Raw genomic sequence first — 15447 nt, 5'->3', positions numbered from 1 at the left:
CTTTGGGCCAGGCAAGGTGGCTCACACCTGTAATCTAAGTACTTTGGGTGACCCAGGTGAGAAGATCTCTTGAGCCCAGGAGTTCAAGACCAGCCTGGACAATGTAGCAAGACCCCAACTCTACCAGAGGGTGGGGAAAGTCATTTTTTCTGTTTTCAAAAATAATATATTTTCATTGTGTCTTTATAGAAAAATTAAACAATAGAAAATTCAGCAATAGAAAAAGTATATCTTTAACAGAGAGAATTATTTTATTTTTCTTTTCAGAGGTCTGCTAGTATGTGACAAGTCCTTAGTGATTGTAGAGTAAAAATCCCTTTAGAAGTTCTGATTCTTTCATGCAGCACTCAGTGCTGCCCATTTTCTTTCGGGTGGCTTTTTGACACAATTCCATTTCACCAGTATGACAGTCCTCCATTGTTCTTTGTTTTATTTGGGGAGTTAGCTCTGCCTTCCTGACTGTATAGACATTGATTGTCCATATTTCAGCCTTTGCATGTATCTGGTTCTGATATATCTTTGGACTGCCTATCATTAGTTTCTTACCACTCTGGTTTTGAATATCTCCTGTGTTGATAGCACCTGGTGATATCTCTTTCTTGCTTTTGAGCCTAGCATGCAGTTTTTGGCGGTGGTTATGGTGCTAACGTTTTATCCAGCATTTCCAAGTGTCAGGTGCAAAAGGATGTGCTTCCTGTGTTTTTGGTTCTGACATATTGACTGGAAGTTGCTGTGATAGTAATTTACTACTTCAGGACGAACTGAGCTATGATTTGTTTGTTTTTTTCCCCCATAATAAAATTTGCTTGTAAGAAAAAAAGATAATCTAGCAAACCTGACTGATTGGATTTTTGACATAGATGTCCAAAACATTAATACTCTTTTTTCTTTTTCAGGAAGTATGATATTTTTTCATTTTAATACGGTTTATGCAGACATTCTCATTTTTGTAGATGGAAACTAAGGGTGGTTGGCTACCCAGTACTCTAAAAATGTAAACACAATAGCAGGCACATGTATTAGCTGATAATTAGTGCTATAGGGGAAAATAAAGTAGAATAAAGGAAGAAGGTGGTAATAGAGAAAATCTGAATCTTGTTTATTTTATATATAATGCTTAGGTCTATCAGATAAGTAAGATTTGAGTAAATAATTTATAGCAAGTGAGAAAGAAAACCATGAAGATATCTGGAGGACTACTTTTCATCAAGAGAATATAGCAAAGGCCTTGAGGTGGGGGTGTACTTGTATGTCCAAGGAACAATAAAAAGGCCAATTTAGTTGGAATGGTGTGAACAGGGGAGTGGTAGGAAATGATTATATATTGTCCTATAGGACAGCGTGAGTCCTTTGACTTTTACCCTGAGTGAGATAGAAACCACTGGAAGGTTTTGAGTAGAGGAGTAACAAAATATGAGGCTTTTTTTTTTTTTTTTTTTACACACATGATCACTTTGGATCTTATGTGGGAAGTAGGCTGAACTGAGTCCAATTGAGGTATCTGAATAATCCAGGCATGAGGGTCATGATTACCAATGGTCAGTGATTTAATCAGTCATTTAGAACATGGTGTAGCAGTGAGGTAGTGAGAAGTTTTCAGATTCTGCATTTATTTCAAAGGTAGAGTTGGCCTAGAATTTTTTCTCGTATTGATTATGGACTATGTGACAGAATGAGTAGAGGGAAGATGATTAGTATTTAGCCTGATTCAGTAAATGAATGGAATTACCACTAACTGAGATGGCTAAGAGTAATGGAGAAGCAGGTTAGGGGGTTGGATATCAAGAAAGTTGTAATTACACTTGAGAATCCTATTAGACACTCAAGTGGAGTTGTCAAATGTGATTTTTGATATATAAATCTGTTGTTGAGGAGTAAAGGATTTGTTGTTGGCTTACAGGTGAGGATGAGATCATCTAGGAGTAAGTTTAGATAGAAAACAGGTTGGAAGAATGAGTCCTGTCATCCAGTGTTTAGAGTTTGGAGAGATGAAGAGGACTCAAAACAGACCACTAAGAAATAGCCTGCAAGAAAAGAGGATTAATAAAAGAGAATAGTGTCCTGGAAGCCAACTGAGGACAATGTTTCAAGAAGGAAGGAGAACTCAACTATGTCAAATACCCTGGAAGGTCTAGTGAGTTGACCTTTGATCACTGAGAAGTGATCATTAAATTTCGTGATCTGCAGGTAGGTCATTGGTGTAGGTCCTGTGGAATTAAAAAAATTGCTGGTGTAGGATACTAGATGAAATGTACTCATAAGAGGAAATGGTGATAGGAAGAGTGGAATGCTTAAATTTTCAATTATGGGAAGAGGAAGTTACTATAATAAAGACATCATAAGACTGTGGTAGTTAATGCCTGAGTTGGTGGTGTTTTTAATAAGATCTTTAGAGGAGAAAAGATCAAAGAAGTGTGAAGCTCATGTATATGGCTATTTGAACTATTAGATACCTCTAGTTGGTATAAAACCAACATTGTAAATGGGCTATTGGTATTTGATTCAACTATTTGATTTATTTGCCTGATGTAATATCTGAGTAGTGTGTCTGATGATTGCATGTAGAACATTGCTATCCAAGTATTTATATTAGAATAGGTTAATTCAGACCTTCAATAACAATGCTTTGTGTTGTTTTTGTGTTTATACACACACACACACACACACACACACACACACACACACACACAGAAGCACTTTAGCTAAAATATAAGGACCTGGTGCTTAGATTTAAGTGATATGGGTCTCAGCTTTTTCTATCTTGTGCTTTATTATTAGCCTTGACAGATGAAGTTATAAAGGAATCTACCTAGGTGTTGTATGAAGTTTTTTTCTCACTGACTTATTTTAGGTTGTTGACTCTTAAAATGGAAATTTATATTTTATGCTATTCTTCTCTTTTTAGAAGAGATCCATGACTCAGAAACACAAAAAATCAGATTTGACCATATAATTTTTGGTCTACCAGTTATGTGGAATGATTCCCAATGGGCAAGTGAATTTCAGAGATTACTTTGTATTTCACTTAGACAGGCAGTGTGCTAACTTTGGAGCCTGGACTACCTGAGTTCAGTCCTCTTTCTTCCACTGTATAACAGTAGGCAAATTCCTTAACCTTTTGGTGTCTTGGTTTTCTCATGATAAAATGGGGATAATAATAGTGTCTTCTGTAGAGAGTGTTTTGAAGATTAAATTAGTATTTGAAATATTTAGAGCAGTTCTTAGGACATTGTAAACATCTGGTATTAGCTCTGTATGAAGGTGGTAGAAGGGTCTACCTGGAGATAGCATCAGATCCCACAGGTTGAGGGATTAGTTCCACAAAACTGACCCCTAGACATCTTCGCTAGCGATCATGATTGATTAAATCATTGACCATTGGTAATCAGCTCAACTTTAAGCCCTCTCCCCTCCCTCCCTAGAGGTTAATCATTGTGGTTTGTTTTTTTTTTCCCCAGTGGCCAGCCCCCATCTTGAGGCTATCTAGCAGCCCCCCACCCAGCTGTGGGGTCCATTCATTAGCATGCAGAGTCATTTATCACTTTGGAGATTACAAGAATTTTAGGAGTTGCATGCCAGAAAAAGAGATGAAGACCAAATATATATTTAACAATATCGCAACCACTAAGAAATTACAATTAAAGGATGCTATTGATTTTAAGACTTATCCCAATGTCAGAGATGTTAATGTGTGTAAAAATGTGCATCAGCTTGTAGAATTTATACTAAGCTTCTTTCTAGACTAAACATGGGATACAGAAAGAATATGAGTAGGAACTCTCATCTCTAAACATGTTGGCAGTGTACTCATATGTCCCTGCAACATGTCTGAATGTCATTGTCAATGTCAAAATAAAAATGTATAGGGCATACATGAAGACTGGGTGATCTTCAATATGTCCAAAGAACAAAGAGAAGGTTGGGAGTTTTCTAAAAATGGGAGTGTTACATATGGTCCTGAGAGAAAGTTCATTGGTATTAGTAAAGCTTTAGGGAGCTGGCAAACTTCAGTTGGTGGGCGATGGTGGTGGGCAAAATTAGTTGCAGCAAGTCATCTCAGCAGCTGGACTTACAGAGAATTACATTTCGAGAGCAATGTATCGTGAATACTTTCTACCCCGGGCCTGTTGACTCTGATTTAGTTATGACAAGAATGACCCAATTTGTATGATCCACTTTCACACCATATTCTTCCATTCAGAAAAACAAGACTGTCAATGTCTTGATTGCTTGGATTGCAGTCACGTTAAATGTTCTGAAAGTACCGGGCTAAAAGTATCGCCTCACTTAATGGGATGCTACTAAACAATGTAGATATGTTTCCACCATATTTCTTTTAGGTAACTAATTATTCGTATTCTTTAGCATGTCTATTAGGATTAGAGCTGCTCCAATCTTGACTGTCATTATTCAATGTATTTCTTTCTTTTTTTTCCTGATCAAATAGTTCAGGTTGTAGCTTCATTGTATTTCCTTGTGAATTGCTTCTCCCTTTTTCTGCTTAGAAATACCTGGCTCCCACTAAACCTAGGATCTCTTGTCTTCCAAGCAAAGGGATTGGCATGAACAAACCATATGATGCTCTTTTTCAGCCTGGATACTTTTCTCCAGAGATTTATCAAGAAAAATACCTGGAAAGAAAGCAAAGAAACAGAAATCAACTTGCTTCTTTTTGTTCTCTGTGTACATACATGTTTTCAATGATGCCTTCTGGGATCCTGATTGTCTACTCTAGGAGGACACCTGGATAGTTGTTTTTAATTCACAAATGAAATTTAAAGAGTATTTTAATTCCATACAGATTTAATTAAGATATAGTAACTCAGGCAGATTGAAGAGTGCTAAAGAAGAGGGATAAGGCAAGTGAAAAATTGGATTTATTAAATGTTTAAAGAAATGCAGATGGCCGGGCACGGTGGCTCATGCCTGTAATCCCAGCACTTTGGGAGGCCGAGGCGGGCAGATCACAAGGTCAGGAGATCAAGACCATCCTGGCTAACACGGTGAAACCTCATCTTTACTAAAAAATACAAAAAATTAGCCGGGCGTGGTGGTGGGTGCCTGTAGTCCCAGCTACTCAGGAGGCTGAGGCAGGAGAATGGCGTGAACCCGGGAGGCAGAGCTTGCAGTGAGCCGAGATCGCGCCACTGCACTCCAGCCTGGGCGACAAAGTGAGACTCCATCTCAAACAAACAAACAAAAACAAAAAACAAAATGCACTTTACTGGTTTTGGGATATACTTAGCAAACAAAATCTGGCTTATTGGCAGTGTACTGCTTTACTGAATTGATGAAATAATTTGTAGTTAACATACAGATTTTATGCAAGTAGAAGTTATGAAGCACAAGTATTTTTGAAAACAGTTTGATTTCCAAATATGTATATACACCCTGCAGTGTTATTAGATAATCCTTCCTTTGTAGATAGCAGAAAGGTAATTGCCAACTAATTGCAAATTTCAGGTTGTGCAGGTTCCAAGTAAGATACCTTAAAATTTGACTAAACGTATGTTTTCTTGTTTTAATTTTAGGGTGAAAAGGTAAACTATGAAAAGTTTAGAAATTGGCTTTTTCTAAACAAAGATGCTTTTACTTTCTCTCGATGGCTTCTATCTGGAGGTGTGTATGTTACCCTCACTGATGATAGTGATACTCCTACTTTCTACCAAACTCTGGCTGGAGTCACACATTGTAAGTAATGACATTTCATTGTTTTCTGTTTGCCTTTTTTTATATATATATAATTGGCTGGTAATATGAGAATATGCTTATAAAGGAGAAATTTATTTAAATTCTGTCCCAGGCTGGAGTGCAGTGGCACCATCGTGGCTTACGGCAGTCTCAACCTCCTGGGCTCAAGCAGTCCTCTCACCTCATCCTCCCAAGCAGCTGGGACTACAGGCACTCACCACCATGCCTGGCTAATTTTTTTATCTTTTGTAGAGACTGCAGGGGTCTATATTGCCTATGCTGGTCTTGAACTCTTGGGCTCAAGTAATCCTCCCACCTCAGTTTCCCAAAGTCCTGAGTCGTGAGTCACTGTGCCCAGCCAAGACTTTTTTTTTTTTTTTTTTTTGAGACGAAGTCTCCCTCTGTTGCCCAGCCTCGAGTACAGTGGTGTAATCTCGGCCCACTGCAATCTCCACCTCCCAGGTTCACGCCATTCTCCTGCCTCAGCCTCCCGAGTAGCTGGGACTACAGGCGCCCACCACCATGCCTGGCTAATTTTTTTGTATTTTTAGTAGAGTCGGGGTTTCACCATGTTAGCCAGGATGGTCTCGATTTCCTGACCTCGTGATCCACACGCCTCGGCCTCCCGAAGTGCTGGGATTATAGGCGTGAGCCACCATGCCCGGCCTGAGAAATTTTTTTTTTGTCAGTATTTTGTTTTTTTCAAAATGTAATAAAAAGAAATGCTGGGCATGGAAAATATAGGCCTCTGTGAATTGTCCTTAATGAAGCTATATTAGTTTCCTAGGGTTGCTGTAACAAATTACCACAATTCATAAACTGAAATGAGACATTTACTTAGTTTTAGCAGCTGAAATCAAGATGTTTATAGGGCTGTGCTCCCTCTGAAGTCCTGTTATAGAACCGCAATTGGGTCTGCTTACCTGGCTCAGTAAAAATCACATATCTACACCAGAGTTTCTGTAGCAGTAGAAAGGAAGACATTTATAGGGCATTAAGCAAAGAGGACCAGGTAAATGCTCAAAGCCCAACCTCCCCAAGGCTCATGGGTAAGGGTTTTTAAAGGCAAGGGTAACTTTCAGGAATATAGAAGCTACAGGCAAAAATCGTAAATCAATACATGGAGGATACTCATTGGTTTTGGCCTAAAAGGGCCAGATATCTTGAAAGGGGAGCTTACAGGTAGGTCATAGATGGGTAGACAGATTTAAAAATTTTCTGATTTGCAATTGGTTAAGGAAGAGAACCATCTTTTAAAAATTTGAGGTCAGCAGAAAAGAACGTTAACTGGCTCACGGGTGTGACTCCCTCCAGGCCCTTCAGGAAGAAATTAATTAATTAATTAATTTGAGACGAAGTATTGCTCTGTCGCCCAGGCTGGAGTGCAGTGGCGCGATCTCGGCTCACTGCAACCTCCACCTCCCAGGTTCAAGTGATTCTTCTGCCTCAGCCTCCTGAGTAGCTGGGATTATAGGTGCCTGCCACCACGTGCAGCTAAATTTTTTGTATTTTTAGCAGAGAAGGGGTTTCACCATGTTGGCCAGGCTGGTTTCAAACTCCTGACCTCAAGTGATCCACCCGCCTCAGCCTCCCAAAGTGCTAGGATTAGTGGCATGAGCCACCATACCCAGCCTGGGAAGAAATTTAGAACAAAGAAGGATGGTGAGCATTGAGTCTTTAGTTCCCCTGTGGTCTAAGGTCTGATCAGCTCAGTGGGAGTTCTTGGTGAGGGAGGGGGTCTGTGCTTCTGAATGACAACTCAGGGACACATATTAAGATGTTATCTTTAGTTGCTATAGGGAAATCAAACATCTTCTTTTAGGCTACTATTACTTTCTGGCTTAACAAGTTACTTATTTCTCAGGGCTGGCTAGATAGATGCCTAGAGTTTCACTTGAAGGAACTCAGGAGTATCCTTTATTTCCATGCATGCAGGGACCCCTAGGCCCCTCGGCCCCTCAAAAGGTGCCTCCTGCTCTGCCTCAGTCCCTAGAAAAGAATTATTCCTTGCCTCTTCCATTTTTTGGTGACCCCAAGCATTCCTTGGTTTGTGGCAGCATCTCCCATTCTTTGCCTCTGTCTTCACATGGCCTTCTCTGTGTGTTTCTGTGTCCTTTCCTCTTTGGATTCAGGGCCCAGGCTAAATCCAGGATAATTTTACCTCAAGATCCTTAATTCATTACATCCGCAAAGACCCTGTTTCCAAATAAGGCCGTATTCTGAGGTTCCAGATAATCATGAATGTTTGGGAGACAGTATTCAATTCACTACACAGGCCTAAGTGTTAATTTCTACTGTTCTTCTTTCCATTGGATACAGAAAACTGTTAATACACTCTGCTTTTCCTTTTTTTTTTTTTTTTTTGGACACACTGTCTCACTCTTTTGCCTGGGCTGGAGTGCAGTGGTGTGATCTCAGCTCACTGCAGCCTCCGCCTCCTGGATTCAAGTGATTCTCTTGCCTTGGCCTCCCAAGTAGCTGTGATTACAGGCATGCACTACCATGCCAGCTAATTTTTGTATTTTTATTAGAGACGGGGCTTCACTGTGTTGGCCAGGCGGGTCTTGAACTCCTGACCTCAGGTGATCCACCTGCCTTGGCCTCTCAAAGTGCTGGGATTACAGGTGTGAGCCACTGTGCCTGGGCTGCTTTTCCTTATGCTTCTTTCTATCACTAAAATGCCTTCTCTTTTTCTTCTACGTGTTAAATCCTAATAATCATCCATGAAGACTTAAATCACATACCCTCTTTTTCATGAAACCCTTTCTTGCCTTCTTATCAGAAATTATCTCTCATTCCTCTGAACTCTGATAACACCTTACTTGTACCCTTTTTGAATTAATTTATCCCATTCATCTTTGTATTATAACTACTTATAGCATTCTGCTTATTTGTACATGTCATGTCTCCTAACTCATAGGATCCTTTCCGGCAGAGGGGGTCTGCAGTATTATCCTATCTTTCCAATCTTGGACCAAGCCTGAATAAGTATTTGTTGACTGAATAGAGGAATTTGGGTGTCAAGTGCTATTTGTATCCATTACTTTATATGACATATAACTTGACTACAGATTACACACCAGCTACTTTCTCCCATTTTCATTCTGTTATTATTAAAAGTTCTGACTGGTAAGTTCTGGCATGAATGGGCAATAAGCTTGATTCTACTACTTTTCAGTGCCCTTATCTTTGTTTTAAATAGGAAAGCCTTTTAAAAAATTATTTTGCTTAAAATATTGAGGGAACCTTTTTATACTCACTGTGTAAACTCTAACTTACCTTAATATTTATATTGTCACTCATATGGATATTCTGTTGAACTTTCACTTTTATTTGTGATTGTATGGTAAATTAGTTTTCTGTTAATATCGAAAAGAGTGTGACTGCTTTCCTTAAATGCCTTGTTGTGTTAAAGAAAAAATTATTCTGATATTTGTTAAAACTGTGAGGAAGACATTATTCAAGACTACTGCAATTAAGGGTATTGCAGTAGGGGAGAGAGAGAAGCTCAGCTCTCAATATAACAACGACAAGTGGGGATTTATAGCCAAGGATTAAGGTGAGGTGGTCAGTGGATAGAAAAATTACAAAGAGGAGACATCAAAAGTAGGGGATTCTTGCTAAAGCAGTCCAAGGTGAGGGGAATGACTATTGCTGGATTCTTATCTAAAACTGGTCTAGGATAGACCAATGACAGGAAGGGAACCAAGAATGAAACTTAGTAGAAGTGAGCTTAGAGGAACCTAAAAAATTTGGTCAAGGAGCTAGGCTTTGTCAGTTGGTTAAAAAATTACTTTGAAAGCAGAAGCTGCTTATTTACTGTTTTTGAAAACACTGTATTATTAGAGAAAACAAATTTATTTAATCAGTCAAATAATTTTCAATATGTTAAAAATGGCTCCGTTTTATTTGAAAATCATCTTGTTTTGGATTTTTAGTAGTATCTAAAAGTTAAAAATACTTTTGCCTTAAGAAATCTTGAATTAGGCTGGGTGTGGTGGCTCATGCCTGTAATCCCAGCACTTTGGGAGGCCAAGGCGGGTGGATCACAAGGTTAGGAGTTCGAGACCAGCCTGGTCAATATGGTGAAACCCCCGTCTCTACTAAAAAAAAAAAAATACAAAAATTAGCCAGCCATGGTGGCAGACCCCTGTAGTCCCAGCTACTTGGGAGGCAGAGGCAGGAGAATCACTTGAACCCGGGAGGCAGGGGTTGCAGTGAGCCAAGATCATGCCACTGCACTCCAGCCTGGGCGACAGGGCGAGACTCGGTCTCAAAAAAAAAAAAAAGAAAAGAAAAAATCTTTAATTATTTGAAACAAATATTCCTGTACATTGATTGTTTCACCTACCATAATGACCTTCTAATTCCTAATGATTGTTTTCTTTTTAGTTTCATGTACCCCCTAACATCTCTGCAGCATTTTAACACTGTTGACCAATCAGTTTTCTTCAAACTCTCTTCTCCTTTGGCTTTTGAAACATTGTAGTTTCCTAATATTCTTCTTATTTCTTACGAGTTTTACTGTTCCCCTTTTACCACCTACTTTTAAAATAAAAGTTATTTCCAGTGGATCAGCCCTTCGCTCTATTTTGTTCTCGGATGATGTACATTCTTTGCTTCATCACAGCCATTTCCATGCTTCACCTATCCTTCCTATCTTTGTAGGTGATACCTAGATGAACTTTTCTGCTCTTGAGGTATTTCTGAAACCTCAGATTCATTTTAATAAATGCCTTTTGGTTATACTTTCTAGCACCTAAATCTTATATCTAAAGCGAATTCATCTTTCCCTGCCACGATCCACCTAAAGGTATTAAAAAAAAAAAAAAAGGCAAACTTGTTCTTCCTTCTGTGTTTTATATCCTGGTTGATAGTATTTTTAATTCCAGTGTCTAACTTGACTAACCTTTGACTTTTCCTTGTCAAGCTTCATATTAGATTCTATCCATCTTAACTCAGTCATATTTCTTGCATCTTTCTTTCTTGGTGCCATCATTATAAGTTCCTTATCTTTCTTATTTTACTTCCTCTCAATGATACGAAAGGATGAAGGACAATTTTTTAAATGTATTTTTAATTCACATTAAATTGACATTAAATTTCTTTTAATTACTTCACTTCTCTGCTTAGAAACCTTTGTTTAAATTCCTTAGCATGGCTTCAGAGTCTCTTAGTTTCCTATCCTTGACTTAATTTCCCATGCTCATTTCTCCTCACGTGTGTTCTTTGCCTCAACTACAGAGCACTGGTCAATATACCGTGACCACACCATGAACTTTTATATTATAGCTACACTATATACATCACTCCTAATCTTCCTTCATTTAAGAATGTACTTCATCTTTCAGCCCTTGACAATTGAGATGATTGTTTGTCATCAAAGCCCAATTCAGATGCTGCCTTTTCTGTCATGCTTGTCCATTTCTCTTTGAGTTAATTTATTTTACTATTTGCATTTCTGCAACACTTTATATTTCAATTGAAGCAGTTAATTTGCTTTTTGCCCTATCTCTAAGTCTGTTGGAAATGATTTTGTTTACCCCCACAAGTTGCAAGCCCCTTGAGAATATGGCTCAGGTCCTATTCCTTTGAGTTTTTCTTAGTTTAGTGGACGAAATGCATTTTGTTGTATTGAACTGGGTTGAAAATTTTTCAGCCTCTTAAAGTGTGCATTCTAAGTCTTGATTTAAACATTTGTTTGCCTCCAGAGTGAGCAGAAGGGATGTGTCCTCTTAGGACTGTAAGGCTAAAGCCATACCAAGGGGAGAAGGACCAAGATAAATCATCATGTTTAAATAAGGTTTAACAACTTCATAGCATGGGGATGTTCTCATAAAAGTAGACTATGTTTGGCTGGGTGCGGTGGCTCATGCCTGTAATCCCAGCACTTTGGGAGGCCGAGATGGGTGGATCACGAGGTCAAGAGATCGAGACCATCCTGGCCAACATGAGGAAACCCTGTCTCTACTAAAAGTACAAAAATTAGCCGGGTGTAGTGGCATGTGCCTGTAGTCCCAGCTACCTTGGATGCTGAGGCAGGAGAATAGCTTGAACCTGGGAGGCAGAGGTTGCAGTGAGCCGAGATTGCACCACTGCACTCCAGTCTGGCAATAGAGCGACACCCTGTCTCAATAAAAAAAAAGAGTATACTATGTTTTTAGGGGGAAATGAATTATGATACTTACACACTTAAAGAACTGTTGAAAGTTGCAAAGTTCTAAGGTCTTCCTTCTAAAACTTTTGGTTAGCTAAATGATATCAGATATAGAACATTGATTAGCATTCAGTTGAGGCACATGAAGAGTCAGTTTGCTTTAAATACATGCAATGATTTTAACTGCTGTTACAATGTGCCCATTGATTTCCGTGGTAGTCATTGAAATAAATCAGTACTGTGTGGTAAAAGCCTGAAGAAATATTATGCTGTTTTCTCAGTTATTTATAACATTCTTATTTGCTGGCATCTTAGTTGAGTTTTGTCCTATCCTTATTTCTTGTAAGAGAAATAACCCCAAATTAAAAACAAGTCAGCCGTAAGTCTACTATGGCATATTGATAGTTACCAGCTATATTGAGCATCGGAATTATTTGGAGAAATTATTGAAAGTGCAGGTTACTGGCTCTGTCGGCAAAGATTTTGATTTAGTGGGCCCTAGGACTTTGTACTTTACAGACTTCCAGGGTGATTTTGATGTAGATGGACCATGAACTGCATTTTGAGAAACACTGATAAAATATTTAGTAGTTCTTCAACCTCTGTGTCACACAGACTCCCCCTGCCACTTACTATTGCTGTGGGAAATAGATTTAACCTCTTTGAACTTCTTTTTCCTCCTTTGTAAAACAGGGATAATGATACAATTTACCTTATAAGGCTGTTTTAAGGAGTAAATTAGGTAATACCTTTTGTTATTATTAATAAAAGGACTCAGCCTGCGTCTGGTATACAGCATTTTTTTTTTTTTTTTTTTTGAGACGGAGTCTCACTCTTGCCCAGGCTGGAGTGCAGTGGCATGATCTCAGCTCACTGCAACCTCCACCCTCCGAGTTCCAGCGATTCTCCTGCCTCAGCCTCCCGAGTAGCTGGGATTACAGGCGCCTGCCACCGCGCCTGGCTAATTTTTTGTATTTTTAGTAGAGATGGGGTTTCACCATATTGGCCAGGCTGCTCTTGAACTCCTGACCTCATGATCCATCCGCCTCGGCCTCCCGAAGTGCTGGGATTACAGGCGTGAGCCACTGCACCCGGCCAGAGCATGTGTTTTATAATGAATATGTATCCTCTTATATTTGTGAACACTTGGCTTTGTGAATGTCAGTGGTTTTTACCCCTCTGTCTTCAGAGAATAATTGTTTTGGGATCAAGCAAATTTTCAAATAGAGGGCTGTAGATCAGTATAAAAATTAACTTGCCCGGATTTGTGGAAAGACAGTGTTTTTCTTACCAGTTTGTTTACTTTTATTTTATAATCTATAAAAACAAAGAACCAACAAATTTATTCAACAGACAACTGAATTGCTGCTGGCTTCTGGCAAGCAGCTACTTTCTTAGTGAGTCTTACTATGAAAAGCATTATCACAAAGTCAGAATTACTGCTAAGTTTCTTAGAGAAATTCTGACATGGTTAGGTTTACAATTTGATGACTATGATTTATATTACCTATAAATTCTCAGTCTGATTCTGGCTAAACAATTCACTATTGATGTCTTTGCAGGCTCTTCTACTCAAATAATATTTGGTACATTGAACTGTTCTAATAATGTGTTAGGAATGTGGAAACTTGTGGTAAAAATAGGGAATGTTATTAACTGATTTATAAGTAGACATTTATTTTAAAGCATCAGTAACTCCATTTAAATTTGTGTAATGAGCCAAGGTATCTAGGAAACAAAAAGGAATTACAATTTTTAACTTCTAAATAACATGTTAACATGCAGATGCCTTTAATTACTTTTTCATACACAATTATATAGTAAAATTTGAAGTCACAGTAAGTTGAACACACTGCCACGTTTAATCACATTTTGTTCTCTTTGATGTGAATCACAAAGGAAACTGTGGAGCTATTTGTATTCAGTACAGACTTAGAATAATTAACTTACTTGATTTGGCCAGGTGCAGTAGCCCGAGCCTGTAATCCCACCACTTTGGGAGGCTGAGGCGGGTGGATTACCTGAGGTCAGGAGTTCAAGACCAGCCTGGGCAACATGGTGAAACCCCGTCTCTACTAAAAATACAAAAGTTAGCTGGGTGTGGTGGTGGACGCCTGTAATCCCAGCTACTCGGGAGGCTGAGGCAGGAGAATCGCTTGAACCCAGGAGGTGGAGGTTGCAGTGAGCCAAGACCGTGCCATTGCACTCCAGCCTGGGTAACAAGAGTGAAACTCCATCTCAAAAAAAAATAATAATAATAATAACTTACTCAGTTTACCCAAGATTTTAGATTTTGTCATGGTAATTACATTTTTCTGAAGTGTAAATTCCAAACTATTGTTACCTTATCTATTTAAGAAGTGGAATCAGAACTTTAGCCCAAAGTTCAAGTGTTTATGGTTTAATACATCTTAACTAATTTTTAAATCAATACCATTGTATTTTTCTATCCTAATTTGCTGTTTAAACATTTTATTATTATTATTATTATTATTATTATTAATTATTATTATTATTTGAGACAGGCTCTGGCTCTGTTGCCCAGGCTGGAGTGCAGTGGCCCTATCTAGGCTCATTGCAACCTCCGCCTCCTAGGCTTAAGTGATCCCCCCACCTCAGCCTCCCAACTTGCTGGGACTACAGGCGCACACCACCAGGCCTGGCTAAGTTTTGTATTTTTTGTAGAGAAGGGGTTTTACCATGTTGCCCGGGCTGGCCTCAAACTCCTGGGCTCTAGTGATCTACCTGCCTCAGCCTCCCAAAGTGATAGGATTACAGGTGTGAGCCAGCATGCCTGGCTATTTAAATACTTCAGATTTTATTTGTAAAATTACTTGTGAAATATAGATAAGGTTTTTTTTTTCTTTTTTTTTTTGAGACAGAGTCTTGCTCCCCAGGCAGGAGTGCAGTGGTACAATTATGGCTCAATGCCGCCTCGACCTCCCAGGCTCAAGGGATCCTCCTGCCTCAGCCTCCTGAGTAGCTGGGGCCACAGGTGCATTCACCACACCCGGCTAATTTCTAAAAATTATTTGTAGAGATGGGATCTCATCATGTTGCCCAGGCTGGTATCAATCCTCCCCTGCCACAGACTCCCAAAGTGCTGGGATTACAGGTGTGAGCCACTGTGCCCAGTCAACAGGATTAATGACAAGTTAATCTTTAAAGCCGTTTGTACTGAAGGTACAGGAGGACAGATATGATGTTTGTGATGATGCTGAGCATCTCGATGATGATGTTGAGTCAGAAAGCTTGTATAGGGAGCATAAACATTCTATGTAATTAAAAGTTTGAAATAAGTTAGTACAGTTCTTCCCTCTCCTCCTCTGATTCTACTTTGAATGATCAAACCCTAGTCATTTTTGTTTTTTCTTATAATACTCTTTCCTTTTCCATTTTGTCCATAGTTATATAATACACACAGTGTTGGAGTTTGGAGAGACAGACTATAAAGTTAAAATGTAATTAGTTTTAATTGATTAGTTTTAATCAGACTTTCACTATTTTAAATCTGTCTATGCCATCCCCTATACTGTAGTACGTGAATAGTCCTCTCCAAGCAGTCTAGCAGCTCCAAGTCATCTTCTCTTTGAAATGTC

General features: G+C 39.0%; 1 protein-coding gene across 10 annotated transcripts in view; it reads left to right on the top strand.

Annotated features, from left to right (window-relative positions):
• Positions 1-15447, top strand: part of USP32 (ubiquitin specific peptidase 32) — a 214028-nt gene that overhangs the window by 97337 nt on the left and 101244 nt on the right. For all 10 annotated transcript variants that reach the window (XM_034942618.3, XM_055101663.2, XM_034942617.3 and 7 more), the window contains one exon: positions 5532-5691. In XM_034942618.3, coding sequence (XP_034798509.1) covers positions 5532-5691 — 160 coding nt within the window. The remainder of the gene's footprint in view (positions 1-5531; positions 5692-15447) is intronic.

Source organism: Pan paniscus, chromosome 19, assembly GCF_029289425.2.
Source record: "Pan paniscus chromosome 19, NHGRI_mPanPan1-v2.0_pri, whole genome shotgun sequence".
NCBI classification, from domain to species: Eukaryota; Metazoa; Chordata; class Mammalia; order Primates; family Hominidae; genus Pan; species Pan paniscus.
This window is presented reverse-complemented; position numbering and strand designations above follow the sequence as displayed.